Consider the following 15,351-nt stretch of genomic DNA (forward strand, 5'->3'; position numbering starts at 1 on the left):
CGATTATTTTCATATAATTAAAATTAATATTTATTTATTTTTTAGAGAATATGAGGGAAGCGGCGCTTCCAACGCTTCTAATGACGGCACGCCACTGGTATCTTGTGAGAAAGACTGGTCCGATCTTACATAGATCCATCTGAAACGAAAAGTATATGTATCCCTGGCCGTCATCACGATGTGAGTGTTCTTGCCGTCCAACAAAAATTTGGAGCATATTTAGTTTCATTGTATTATAACTTCAATATATATATATATTTATCTAAATATCTTACTTTTCTAATATCCATCCATTTAGAGAAAATGATTCTTGTTGCATGGACAAACTGTATAAAAATTCCTTATCATTCTTATGTTATTCAGTGAGTTACAAGTTTTTTAGTTCAGAGCAGAATGTTACTCAACTGATAGTATTCTCTAAAGTTTAGAGAATTCTCTATGTAATATTGTATAAAGAATACTCCTCTAATTAGAAATAGTATTTTCTACACACACACACTTGTTACTTTAAATTTTTAAAATCTAGTTTAGAAAATAAAATATATTTTTAAATAGATTAATAACAGAGAACTAATAATTAATAATCAGAGAACTTATCATGTGATGATACATATTTGCTCCAGTGCTTCATTAAGCTACAACATAAACATCCATACTGACTCATGAGTGGGGAGATCCAGGAAAATTTCACATGTTTTTGTAGTGTGAAGTCATATGCCTTTCAATGCACTGCTACTAATTTGAGAAACATTCAATGCCCAGGTTTTACCTGTCCAGGTAAACACCTGAATAGTTTGAAAGCAGCCTCACATTTGATCAGCTGTTTCATTCATAAATCTATTAGATTATAACTTATGAAAATAATAAAACAAAATATTGAGAAATAATTTATTTTTACTGAAAGAAATTTTTTGAATGAGTTATTAAATTATATAAAATTAGATAGAATGTTTTATTTCTTTCAATGGCAGAAATAGAATATTAAGTAGAAATAAAATAAAAATATACAAAAAACGAAAGTTTATAAAACATTGTATTTAGATAATTTTGAAATGTTACATCTCTAAAAGAACAAATAATATTTTTATTTAAAAAGAATTTCATTGCATTTTTTCATCTTGATACATGTAATGAAGTTTCATGCAGTCATCTTCACTAATAACTTTCCATCCAGTTTTGCTCATATGACAAACTAGGAAAAAAAATGAAATTTTAAAATAATAATAGTATTAATATATCAATTATTGCTATTTTAAAAATTTATAAATATTTTGTTTAAAATAAAAACTTAAAATTTAAAAGTTTTCAACATATATAGGGTGATCAAAAAGCAACTTTATAAAGGCAAATATTTTTATTGAAGAAATAAAAATGACACAAGGTTGATCTACAAGCAATGTGTTATTTCTAAAAATCATCCAGCTTGTTCACACATTTATCACAATATTTAATGAGCTTGTTCATTGTATCCTCAAGTCCTGTTGTTGCATTCATATAGCAACATCATTTTTCATTTTACCAGGTGACTGTAATGATTTATTTAAATATGAGAAAATGTAAAAATCAGGAGCCAGATCTGGACTATGGGGGAACAATGAAGAACCTTCCATCAAAACATCTGCAGCAAATCAACAGTCCAACATGCCATATGTGATCCAGCATTCATGAAGAATAATGCCTCATTAAGGAGTCCAAAATATTCTCTCCAAATGGTTCCTTTCAAGCTTTAGCAGATGGAACCTTTTGACACAAAATCAAATAATTTCTCAAATTTCTTTAAAAAACCATTTTTCTAATCGTATTGTCATTTGGAAATACTACATCACAATTATCTTATATTTGTGTGTCATTGTTATCATTCAGTGTTGTCAATTCAGTGGCTACATCACATAAATAAACTATAACAAAAACTAATTTCTATAAATAATTTTTTCAACTAATTTCAAGAAATATATTAGAAAATTTTGTCCAAATTCCATATACAATGTTAAATTAAATACAATAAAACATTTTCTTCCCTTTCAGAATTAAAAATTTATAACTAATGTAATTACTTTCATTATATTGTAAAAGTTTGTACTACAAAAAATTCATTATAAGATTTTAAATCTTAGAAATATGAAGACTATTTTTAAAATTTTTTTTGTGAATTTTTATTAAACAATCTGTATTTTGGTAACATACTTTTTTATGAATATTATCTGAAGATATTTATAACAACTGATTTGTAAAATATATTGAATTTCAAGTACTGTAGTTGAAATGTTATTTGCATACTAAATCATTCAATTCTTAAATTAGAAGTGAGTGTTTTCACCATAGCAACATTAGACTGCAAATTTGATTTCAACAATTATTATTACATAATTAAAATGCCTCAATGTCCTTTTTTTCTCACTAAAATGTAAATTTTCGACTATAAATTTGTATCTTCTATTATCAGGACTTATTATACTGGCTTTACAGATAATGATACAAAGTTTAACAGAAACCAATTTTTATTTTATTCCATATACCTGGTATATTTTTACAGTAACAGAAACCAATATTATAACAGAAACCAATTTTTATTTTATTTCATATACCTGCTATATGGAATAAAATAAAAATTGGTTTCTGTTAAACTTTGTATCATTATCTGTAAAGCCAGTATAATAAGTCCTGATAATAGAAGATACGAATTTATAGTCGAAAATTTACATTTTAGTAATTATTATTACAGTTTGATAAAATATTCTTGTGTCATCATGTTCATTTGACATTGCACTTACAGATTTCCATTAACTTTTGCTAAATTATGTTAATGAAAGAAAGAATATGCCAGAAAATTAAAAAATGATAAAAGGTAATAGAACAAGATAGGGATTATGTTATAGAATACATATTTTGAGGAAAATACAAAAGATGTCTTTAACTAAAAAATTTAAAAGTTTAAGAACAAAAAAATTAAGTTTTTACTTACAACTTTGTTTTTTAGTGAAAAGTGTTAAGGATAAGCTAATTTAAGAAATTTTTTCAGAAACTTAATATATTTAAATGCAATAATTTTTTATTAACAATGACAGTAAATAAATGTATGAAATTACTTAAATAAATTACATTATTTCATACCTCTAACAATGCCTCCACTGTAAGCATCTCTGTATGTAGCATGATAGATGGCTCTGCGAGCAAGATCAAAAGCATCATCATCACTCATATCATAGTCATAGCCACGATCCATTACTCCATAAGCATAAATTGATCCAGATCCAACTGAAAACATATCTCCAGCAAAGCGATTACCTTCAGTATCTAAATAATATAATCCTGGTCCCTGAAAAAAAAATTATATATTTTCTAAGTTATTTTTCTAAGTTTTATATAAGTTATTATTATTTATATAATTTTAACAAAACAAATATATGGGTCTACATACTTTTTTATCCCATCCTGATATCATAACACCCTAAAAAAAATTAATATGATATTGAGTAAATTTTTTTAAAATTTTAGTTTTAAAACAAACTAATTTTTTAAACTAAAATTAAATTGATAGAATTTTATTAAAAAATAGAGTTGTATAAGAATTATTTGTATTAAATTTAAAAAAACAAAAAGGAAATCAAACTTAACTTTATATATATAATTACACTGATACTATAATTATGTAGTCTAAATACAAATTATATTTCAAATATTTTTACATAATTAAACTATAATTAAGATTTCTGTAAAGGTTGTAATTTAAAAAATTTTTTAATTTTAAGCTTACCATTGATAAACCCATTCCTTTATAATTGAACAATATGTTTGCTAATAATTTAGAAGCTGCAGCTACAGATATACGTTCTTTGTTTCTTAATTCATAAATCCTTAAAATAAGAATATTTTTGATTAAAATATAATTTTTGCATTACACAATATACATTTAAAACACAATAATATTGAATATTACATTATGAAGTATAGACATGCTTAAGTTTTTAGTTATGATATGTAAGTAATCACAAGATTTACATACATTTTTTTGTGATATGTAAGTAATCACAAGATTTACATACATTTGTGATATGTCAGATATCACAAGATTTACATACATTTTTTTTATATTCAGTTTAGAGCAAAATAAAAGTTATATTGCCAATATTTACCAGTATTTCTTTGATTAATTCAAAGGACAGAAAATATTTTCTTAATATTCTATTATTTCAATTTGTTAATATAGAATTATTCCAAAATACAATATTTAAAAAAATACTTTTCCATTGATTTGAACTGTTTTATAATAATTTATCAAATTTATTATAATGATTTTTTTCATGTAACATTTACACATACAATTTTAATTTTTAAAATTTTAAATCTGCATCAGTTGATCACATTAAATATTGTGATAATTATCAAAATACAGTCAAACTTTACCTTTCAAACAATTTGGTTTACAAACATAATTTTGAACTCATATTTGCCCTGGTTGCTGTATGATAACTCAGCTGCCAAACAAGCTACTCTGCAAGAGCTGGCCTCAGATTATACACACACACAGATGATCAACTCCCTACATTTCCTATATTAATGTCGATGACACAACCAATCACCGATGCGATTACAGACTCATAATTTAGTGGCACTGAGATGGCCTCACATCATTAGACATCACAATGCAAATCATTAATAAATTGATAATTAAATTAGATTTCAGAGCACATGTGGGAAAGACACTATTTCCAGTTTTTGGTACATGCTGCAAAGTAATGATGCGTATGATTAAAGTGAGAATAAATAATCCTTTTCTTGTTATAACAGTTGTTTGAATATGTGAATCACCTCTAAAGTCTGAACAAGGGTTTTTCCTTAGTATTTTTATTTAGAAAATTTTTTAAATTGAAATTTTCCAGCCCTATTGAAAATTTTATTAATTTTAAAAATAATGAAATAATTAAAACTCTGGCCTTTTCACTGAAACTAAAACTAAAATCAAAATTAATTAATTAATTAAAATTAAAATAAAATTAATTGAAACATAAGAGAGGCTGCAGCTGACATTTTCAGCCCAAAATATGAACGTCAAACGTTGAGCGCCGCCATCTGGCAATTCTAGAAGATTGACAATGGCATTTGCTACATCTAGCATGGTGAGTTTGGCTTAAACTTCTTCATTTTTTTGTGTTTGGGGTTAAAATTATGACATATTTTATTAAAATAATGATTATTTAAGCATTTATGAATAATATTGTAAAGAAACAGACTATTTTAATCCAGAAATTATTTAATTATTCAATTTTTTTGCGATGTGAAGCGCCTATAGAATTTGCATATATTTCTGTTCATAATAGCTTATCATAATTCTGTAGGAGTACATTTGCTCTTTCACAGCATCAGCTACCATCAACAGTGTAATACATTTGTAAATTTTCTAAAAATAATTTCCAGAGCTGTTTTTGGATTTACATAAGCCACTACTTCCCTCAACAAAAGTTTTGAGGTAGTCCTATCATCCTATAATACAATATGAGACATGATACTAATTAAAAATAATTATTTAGTGTCATTAAACATACTATAAATATTGTTCTAAATTTTCCGATGATTTAGCTGTTTTATATGTTGATTTAGTGAACATCTCTTCAATAAAAAAAAACCTTTCTGGTAGACTACCTCACAGCCAATTCGGGTTATAAACTCCTTTTATTGTTTTTACAGATTCATTTCGAGCTAGGTTAATTTACTAGCTCCTCCTCAGTGCTTAAGAGTTTCCATGAGTTTCATATGATCTAATTTTCACACCGTAAAAGTACCGTAGAAGTGTGAAAATTAGATCATATGAAACTCATGGAAACTCTTAAGCAATGAGGAGGAGCTAGTTAATTAATCTAGCTTGAAATGCATCTGTAAAAAACAATAAAAGGAGTTTATAACCCAAATTGGCTGTGAGGTAGTCCACCGGAAAGGTTTTTCTCGGATTGAAGAGACGTTCACTAAATCATACTATAAATACTTTAAAATAGTTTAATTTGTTTATTTACCTTCGCTAGTAACACTTGTCATCGTTAACTTTTCCACCATTTTTCAACAATATGCCATGAGTCAGTGTGCGACATGAATGTGTGGCGTAACGTTCAAACGTTACACCACACATTCATGTTGGAGTTCAAACATTAAACGTGTACTTCTGCTTGGCGTATAAGTTTAACACTTGAACTTTGGCCACAACCTCTCTATTATCTTGGAAAGTGTGGATAAAGCACTTGTGGTTCATCTTGATTAATTTAGTTATTTCATCCAGGCAGTTCAGTTTCTATACCACTTCTTTGGAAAATGTTAGTTTCAGTTTCCATTTCAATTAGTAGTGACTAATCATCTTACTTTAAAACAACTTTTAGGAACAAATGAATTTTTAATTTATCTTGTTAACTTATCTTATTAACAAGATCACATATCTTAAACTTACTGTACACAGTAAGTTTAAGATATGTGATCATTATTATGATAATTTCAATACTTCAAAATTAAAAAGATAAAAACATTTATCCTAATTTGAATATTTAAATCTGAAGTTCAAAAGCAGAGGTTTGACTGTATTGCATTTAAAAGTTAAAAAATACTTTTAATTATTTTATTATAAAACATTTAATCCGTATACAATAATTTAAAACACTATTAATTTCTTACCAGAATATTTCTTTACAAATTTCAAAATTTAATAAAATTTTTCAAATAAAGGCAACCTCATATAATATAGTTTCATTCTAATGTGGATAGAGAATTGCAGCAAACCTCAACAGCATTTTTGAGCCTTCCTTACTATTGCATATAATTTTTCAACTCTCTTTCTCTTTTTTCTTTTGTGAATATTGGCATAACATCTATCTTGCTTTTAAGAATTGAAAACTATCTTTAAAACCCATTACACCAAAAAATACTAATAGATTTTGGAAAAATAATTCAAATCTAATGAAATGGTAGAATATAAACATTATTTACTTGCATAATGTATCAAAATAATAACTTTTTTACTTAAAGAAGTAATGTTGATGACATTAAATGCACATTTGGATATTACTATCAATTCATTTGGAAAAGCAATTGAATAGGCAGAAAACAGAATCAATCCAATAGTATAACTTGCAAAGTTGGAAAGAGAAAGATTCAATGACTATCAAAGACATACAAGTACTTGGGATTTACCAGCTTTTGTACAAGTAACATTTAGTAAGAATGGCATCAAAAGTAAACTAATCATTTCAGAAATGATAGCTGAGATAAAAATTCCAAATTTTCAAATTTTAACTCAAACATACAGAAACTTAGCTGGGCAATTAAAATCTTATTTTTTTACTGAAATCAGTAAAAAGTTCAAAAGGAGGTTCAAAATGCCTAGGTCCATACTATGAAATTTACAATGATCAAGCAAAAGCAAGCAAACCTAGATTACTGATTTTCAAAAAAGCAGAAGATACATGAGATCTATATGCAGTCGAAGAAAGTTTAGAAGTCAAAACTATTGTATGCTGGAGAAAATTTTGTTTGCTTGTGCTTAGTAGTGGTGAAGAGGAAGAAACTTAAATGAACACACTTTATTTGATGTACAGGTACCTCTTGTACAACAAAGCACTCCTACAAACAACACAGTTTCACTCTAACACGATTTGAGAAATCCTCTGCACAAAATTTCACAATTTTTAAGTGTAAACTCCATTATTTGATATTTATTTTATTCAAGTAAGCACTTATAAAATAAATATTTTTAGAAGATAATGTAGGTTAGTGCATAAGTAATTATAAATAATACATTTTTATTAACTTTCTAAAAATAAAATTACCTGCACTTTTCTCCTAAAACTCTCTGCCAATATACACAATCAGCAGCACCTCCAGCCATTGTACCCAACAGATACTCATTAATTTCAATTATTTTCTTTATAGTCTGTGATCCTGAAAAACAAAAATTAATAATCAATCTCTGGCATAAATTTTAAGCAAAAGGTGATTAGAATTATTTCTACTAAGAATAAAATAGTCACTATGTACTAGTATTTGTATTACAAATAATATAAGTGCAAAATGAATTTTTAATTTATCTTGTTAACTTATCTCATTAACAAGATCACATATTTTAAACTTACTGTGTACAGTAAGTTTAAGATATGTGAACATTATTATGATAATTTCAATACTTCAAAATTAAAAAGATAAAAGCATTTATCCTAATTTGAATATTTAAATCTGAAGCACAAAATTTCAGAATAGCAATCAAAATATCCAAACAATTTCAATGTATGAAATAATGCTATTGCCAAATATATACAGTAAAGCATCGATTATCAGACTCAATTAGGGACTGGGGTTGGTCGGATAATTAAAAAGTCGGATAACTGAAAAGTATGAAAAAATCCATTATTAGTGTAGTATATTATTATATCCCATGTAATTAGTATATCGCTATTAACCAACTTTGCGTTGAATTTTCATCGATGGTAAGCCTAACAAATTTTTTTTAAAATAATAATCGTCGCTATTGTATCGTTAAAAATTATTTTTAAATTATTTAATTGCTCACAAAACAAACCACCACTCGTAATTAGAAAATTAAGCCTCGTTTAAATACTGGCCTCCCTTCAATGGTCAAGCCAGTTTTGCCAGCTAAAACACACAAAAATTTAACAAAAATAATATTAAAGTAGCCAAGACATAGCCAAATATTGTAGCGCCACATCACTAGCGAACATTTGAATTTGCCGACTAGAACGCGGTCGGTTAACCGAGGTGACGGTTAATCGGGGGTTGGATAATCGATGCTCTACTGTATATATAATTTAGTTATTAGTTAATAATGGGATGATTAATTTGAATCAGGAATTGGAAAAACTGAGCATTTTCTAATAATCAGAATTAGAATTGAGCAAATCTCATCATAGTTTTCAATTCTTAAAAGCAATTCTTCCACATTTAATTATTTGTTTCAGTCAAAGATTAAAAATTTTTAAAATTTTAATTAAGTTATAAGCAAATTAACATTGATTGAACTATTGGGCTACTTACTTTCAAATCTGCACCAGCAGCCAGCAAAATAATTTTATATATAAACAAACATATTTTTATTGAAAAAATATAAATTTTTAAAAATATTTTGTGTGTTTACTTATAATAATAAAATGATTCATTATAATTAGGAAGGTTTTTGTTATGATTCAGAGACAATAGTGTAATATGTTATATTTTCAAATGTGATTTGTGCAATTCTGGGTAAAAATACTTGTTTTGCCAAGTTTATTGCTGTTTTGAATTTTAAGAATTGATTTTTCCAGATGAGTCAGTCTATACATTCATGGCTCAAGTGAATGAATTCAAAAATTAGTTAACTTGTAATGCTGATATTTGTTCAACTCATTGCATCACTTGCAAACCTCATTTAGTGTTAAATATAATGAATTAAAGCATTTACAAGACATGTAGATTGGGACAAGCATAAAGGAAGAAGTGCATTTTCTCATTTACCTTCCTCCCATGTCATTACATCAGCCAACAAAGAATTTCCAAAGATGGTCACCCCACATGATATGACAGGATAGTTCTTTGAATAAAAATGAATTAGTTGTGAGCATTTTTTTTTTTTTTTTTTTTTTTGAGAATGGTGTTGCAGTATTAAATTTATTTGAATAAGATTACAAATTTATTTTGTAGTACACAATAAAAACATGTATATCTATGTATAAATAGAAATTTTCGTTTCTTTTAAAAGACTGATTCTGGATTTTCCAATAATTTTTCATTCTTAAGCTTGATATATTAAGCTTATCAATTAATCATTCAATCAATCAACCAATCAAGCAACATTAATTAAGCTTGATAAGCTTCATTAATGAATTTACCATGCTCATAATGTAAAACATTAATTTTTCTAAACTAAAATAAACTTTAGAAATTATTCAAAAGAATCGGAATCTAGAATTTTTAGCAGAATTGGAATTGGGAAAAATTTTGGTATCATCTAATCACTTATATATATAACAGTATAATAGACTCCATATTTAAAATCATACAGCATTCTGACAGTCACAACAGAAACTTTATTTCATGCAGAAAAATCATTTATAAAAACAGGAAGGTCAAAATAGAAAATCATAAAGCAGGAATCTTTCTACTGTATATAATACAGTAGATCCCCCTATAACACAGGTTCATAGAAACACGCTAAAAGAGACTTGTATAATACGGTAAGACGTCATCACCAACTCGTGTCGCAAGAGGATTGGTCTAGAATCTAGACCTATAGCTGATATTGCACAAACTATGAGTTTAAACGAGCACTGGACCTACAAAAAATCATTTATTATTCAATGACCATAAAAATTATATTTTTATTAATGATGTCTCCAAAGTTATTTTTCTGTGAAAAATTTGCTGATCAGAAAACACGTGCCCGCTGTTCAATGACAATGTAAGCTCCTCAACAAAAACAAGCTTAAGCAATGGCGTCATCGAACGGTGCACACTCGGTAAGTAATCCTATAATTTTTTTGTTTATAGCATAGTTTATATGGATTATGCCCAAAAAATTATACGTATTTTGGAAATGCTGAGTCAAATTAGTCTAGAATTGATTCATTTTATGAAAGAAAACCTTTCAAACAGTCGTAGTCCATAAACTGTATATGTGCTGGGCTGTGATTGGCTCATATTTAAGAACTCTTAGAACATCAATTTCATAAAGAATGGAACGTATCTACCGTGTTATAGGGGGGGCCACTGTACTGTGTTCTTATATTGTACACTAGTATAAAGATTTTTATTTTTAAAATCTAAAATAATAAGTATTCCTTTGAATATCAAGCAAAAAATAATTGAAGATTCTGATACTTTTTTCATATTCTCAATATGCTGAAATGTACAGGATTCACAAAAATTAATTGAAAACAGAAATAGCAGTTGTGCAATAAAATGCATAGTTTAAGTCATTTACACGTTTCATTAAATAAAGTAAAAATATCCTAAATTAAATTTATTTTAATATATGTATGAAACTTCTTACCAATGTAACTACCACTAGTTGCTCTGGAATCAACAGCAATAACAATTCCACCTTTGTATTTAAAAGCTAAAGTTGTTGTTCCTTTATTATAATTTATAGAAATACGCTTTCCACTGTCACATATTTTAATATCCTTAATTCCAAGTGCAGCCTGATAAATAAAATTAAATATCAAATTTATTCATTACAATATATATACATACATTCCATTTATATAAAACATACTAAAATGTAAATACTGTACACACAATAATATCCATTTTTAGAAAGAAGAATGTAATCACACAAGGAAAAATTATTCAAATTTAGAAACTTAACTTTAATTAATAGGTCAAATGAGAGCAATCCAAGTTGGTAAAAATATGAGTATGGTCTCTCAGACTGCAAAGGACTTTCAATAAAGAAATGGAAAAACTATTTTTTTATAAGTAAGGTCAAGATTAAAAGTTTATTCATGAAGACTTGGTATAGTTTATTGGGCACATACAGATATTAAATGTGCCAATCAAGAAAATATTTTGTATTTTATTTGTGACAAGTGTAAGCAGTGAAGTTCATTATAAACTTTCAAAGATTTGTTCGTTTTCTCAGTATTCATTTTTTGAATAAATAATGTTATTGATTATAGTACAATAGTAGAATAGTGTACTATTCAAAGAATTCTGTATTTTATTTGCTTGAATAAAACTCAAAAAACAATTTAAATTATCATTAAGCTCTTAATACCCTTTAGAATAGTAACTGGATGACAATATTTGCACTGCTTAAATTTGTGACTTTTTTATTTTAGAAATAATTAGTACTTTCGGCAAAATTTTAAAGAAATTTTACCCTGTATTTTATATGAAGCACTCTTTCAGGTATCATATTACTGTTGTAAAATCAATTTTTCTCAAATCTTATATTGGCTACAGCCAAAAATATTAAGGTGATCAATACAGCACAACTCTCCCCTACTTCTTTACATTTACATACATTTTTAGAGCTGTGGCTCTAACCTCGAGATTTTAATGTACTATAAGATCAGCAGTTTCCAAATAATCAGCAGTAGTCCTCAAATAATTATGGTCTTTTGAACATTGTTTTATATGAACCTAATAAATTTATTTGGTGTTAAACTTAGCATAACTGCCAATGTTCAAAGGATTTTTTCCTTTACCTCATAATAGCTTTTACTTTCCTGGCTGTTATGTATACATAACAAGGGTTGACAGACAAAAAATTGCTCATTTACATAGGTAGACATACATTTAAGTATTTCATATTTATCTTAGAACCATTAAGCACATGAAAGATTTTGAAGAGTTTTTTCATCTTGATCTCTTAAAATATAAATCTATCTATAAAAACAAGATGTAAAGTATTTATAAATTCATTTTTATGTATTTATTATTGTACAAGGGCAGTTTTTTTCCAACCCTTAATGGTCCATAAAACAAAGACAAGTGTAAATAATAGAATAAATTTATTACCAAAAGTTAGGTACAAACATGGTTACTTTTTGACATAATCACCATGAAGATTGAGGCATTTATCATATTTATGGACGAGCTTTGCAACACCTTCTTCATAGAATGCTGCCGCCAGTGACTTGAGATGAGCCTTAATGTTATTTTGAAGATCATCATTAGTCTCGAATCTCTGCCCTCCTAGCCATGTTTTCAGTTCAGGAAAGAGGTGGAAGTTTTCACATATTAAAAAGTTCCAAGCTAGGTAGAAATCTGAAAGGTGGAAGTAATCACCATCTTTAAACACCCAGCATATTGCCCCAATTTAGCATCGAGCAAATTCCACCTCTTCTCTGAATTGAATATATGGCGAGGAGGGCAGAGGTTCGAGACTAATGACCATCTTCAAAACAACATTAAGGCCCATCTCAAGTCACTGGTGGCAACATTCTATGAAGAGGAATTGCAAAGCTCGTCCATAGATATGTCATACATAACTCCTAATTTTGTTTATACAAGTACATATATTTTTTAATATATCATATTTATATATATCCTTTATTCCTTATATAAACTTTTAATATTGTACATGTAATCATTTTTTTCTTTTTCTTTTGTCTTATTTGTACTTTTATTTGTTGTATTATTGTATATTTACCTTTTCTATTGTATATTTACCTTTTCTATTGTATGTGCAGTTTTACCATCATGATTATTTTTTTGTAGCCTGTCCTTTTATTACTATGAATATAATTTCAGTATTTTAATTGTATTTATAATTGTAATTATATAGTATTTTTATAATTGGTTTTGTATTAATTATCTGTACTAATATTATAAAGAGGTAAAGTTTGTAAGTTTGGATATAGGAGGTAATCTCCAAAACTACTCATCCGATTTCAAAAATTCTTTCACCAATATTTAGAATGAACCTTCAGGGTGAACATAGGCTGTATATTATTCTGTTAAACATTCATATAAATTAAAAGATATCATCTAGGTAAGCATTATATTTTTGGTGTCAGTGGGTGGCGAGGGGCAAGATGCATATGTATATGAGATAGGTAACCGAGATGAGTTCAATGGTACCCTACTTTTGGACCAGAAATGAAAAATAAGAAAGTTATCATATTTACAATTTCTTGCCTTTCACAATGCATTCTATGCCATTTTAGTTTTCCACTAGGTGGCGTTTGACTGTTCATGCTCCTGACAGACCTCCCAGAGGGGGCCGCCAGCAGGCTGCCAAGTGTTTAACATCACTAGTTATTGATTCACGGTAGTTCTTGAACAAAAGAAATAAAAGGAAGTGCCGTTCAACTGTTCGTACAATTTCTTGCCTTTCATAGTGCTTTTTTAATGGTTTGCAGACTTTACCGTAAGATGGTGGTACTAGCAACTATGGTGTCATCTGCATGATAGCATTAAAAAAGTATGATAACTTTCTTATTTTTCATCTCTGGTCCAAAAGTAGAGTATCGTTGAACTCATCTCAAACCCCTCAGTTCAGATATATATTCAAAGTCCCGAGAATGCATAGGTGGTAATCTACATAATCCCCAATAATCTTTCACATTTTCTACATTTCTATTTCCATTGTTGAGTTTTTTTTTATACTCTTTCTGTCCTTTGTCACTAAGAATGCTTTTTTTTATCTTATCAAGTCCATTACAAGTTTGGTCAGGCCCACAATAAAGCAGTCAAGTGATGATGGATAGATCCAACATATGAAGGACAAACAATTCCAAATCTTGAGGTTTCTCAGATTCATTACTGGGTCCCCATAGCAGTAGGCCGAAACCTTAACCACTTGGCCATTTGGCATTCTCTCTCATTGACTCATGACAAGCAAATATCCTGAAAACACTTGGGTTTACCAAAAACTTTTCAGAAAAGAAGTTAAAATCAAAATGGACTTTTAGAGTTTGTAAATTTATATAGAACTTATTAGTAAAAACAGAGTAATACAATAAAAAACAACATTATTCAATAAGTATTGATTTTTAAATAAGTCTGTTTAAAAAATAATTAAAAACAAAACTCATGTAATGATTCTATACAATTACCAATTAAAAATAAAAATTGTAACAGACGATACTCATAATAGTATGATGATAGTTTACCTCAGAAACTGGTGGAAGTGCAAAGGCGGTACGTGAAACTGAATTTCCAATGAAATCTTCGTTTAATGTTAAACCATTTTGAATTTCAGACATTCGTCCGAAATGAAAATTCTTCGGCCAACTTACTAAAGCTTCGAGTGCCATGATGATTAGCAGAATATTGATAGAATATTTTCTTCTCACTAGGAGCGCTAGTATCGAAACTTTATTCAGAGGTTAATTTTTAATTTAATAAAAAAAATAATAATTTAAGTCGAATTTTAAATTAATTACCAATTTATATAAAGTTTATTTTATAAAGCAAAAACAAAATAAATTTAATTATTTTAAATAATATAAATATTTTGTTCGGTATTTCAATTTTTAATAAGCCGCCACATACGTTCGTCGGCTTATGGTGTAAACTGAGAGTGATTTAGTATTTTCAGTGAAATTTTTGCATATCAACTAAAATAAATTTTAATTTATTTATATATTAGCTCAGAAAAGTTCTTTTCTCAGCTGCTTCGAATCTGATAAAATATTTAATGTAGTTGCTTTGTGGTAAATATGTCGTCGCTTAAATTTTGACAATACACCAAATGAATATGCCATTTTTTAAGTGTTTGGTTTTGTAAATTAATCATTTTTATTTGAAAATGACAGATTTAATAATAATGAAATAATTTTCAAATTTTAAAAGTAAAACTTAATAATATTTTTCAATAATATACATACATTGCATATACTTTTTATTCATTCATATTTTTTAATATCTATGAGGCAA

The 15,351-nt window shown here is 27.5% G+C and overlaps 1 protein-coding gene across 1 annotated transcript; it reads right to left on the bottom strand.

The window, feature by feature from the left end:
• Positions 1–1,016: 1,016 nt before the first annotated feature.
• Positions 1,017–14,781, bottom strand: LOC111631166 (proteasome subunit beta type-5-like). The gene is made up of 7 exons (XM_023375365.1): positions 14,586–14,781; positions 11,015–11,165; positions 7,806–7,917; positions 3,755–3,854; positions 3,419–3,448; positions 3,112–3,316; positions 1,017–1,192 (listed from the first exon to the last, which is right to left on the bottom strand). Exons 1-7 carry the CDS (start codon positions 14,727–14,729, stop codon positions 1,101–1,103), a joined length of 834 nt encoding a protein of 277 aa, XP_023231133.1. The 5' UTR covers positions 14,730–14,781; the 3' UTR covers positions 1,017–1,100.
• Positions 14,782–15,351: the final 570 nt, after the last annotated feature.

The sequence above is a fragment of the Centruroides sculpturatus genome, unplaced genomic scaffold (assembly GCF_000671375.1).
Source record: "Centruroides sculpturatus isolate CEXI.00-Female unplaced genomic scaffold, Cexi_2.0 scaffold641, whole genome shotgun sequence".
NCBI classification, from domain to species: Eukaryota; Metazoa; Arthropoda; class Arachnida; order Scorpiones; family Buthidae; genus Centruroides; species Centruroides sculpturatus.

What these genes read in the sequence shown, in the direction of transcription:
- LOC111631166 (XM_023375365.1), bottom strand. Translation starts at nt 14,729, where the DNA reads ATGGCACTCGAAGCTTTAGTAAGTTGGCCGAAGAATTTTCATTTCGGA. An exon ending in AACTAGTGGTAGTTACATTG is followed by an intron (nt 7,918 to 11,014) that starts GTAAGAAGTTTC and finishes TTTGTTTTTCAG; the next exon opens with GATCACAGACTATAAAGAAA. An exon ending in AAGGAATGGGTTTATCAATG is followed by an intron (nt 3,449 to 3,754) that starts GTAAGCTTAAAA and finishes AATTTTTTTTAG; the next exon opens with GGTGTTATGATATCAGGATG.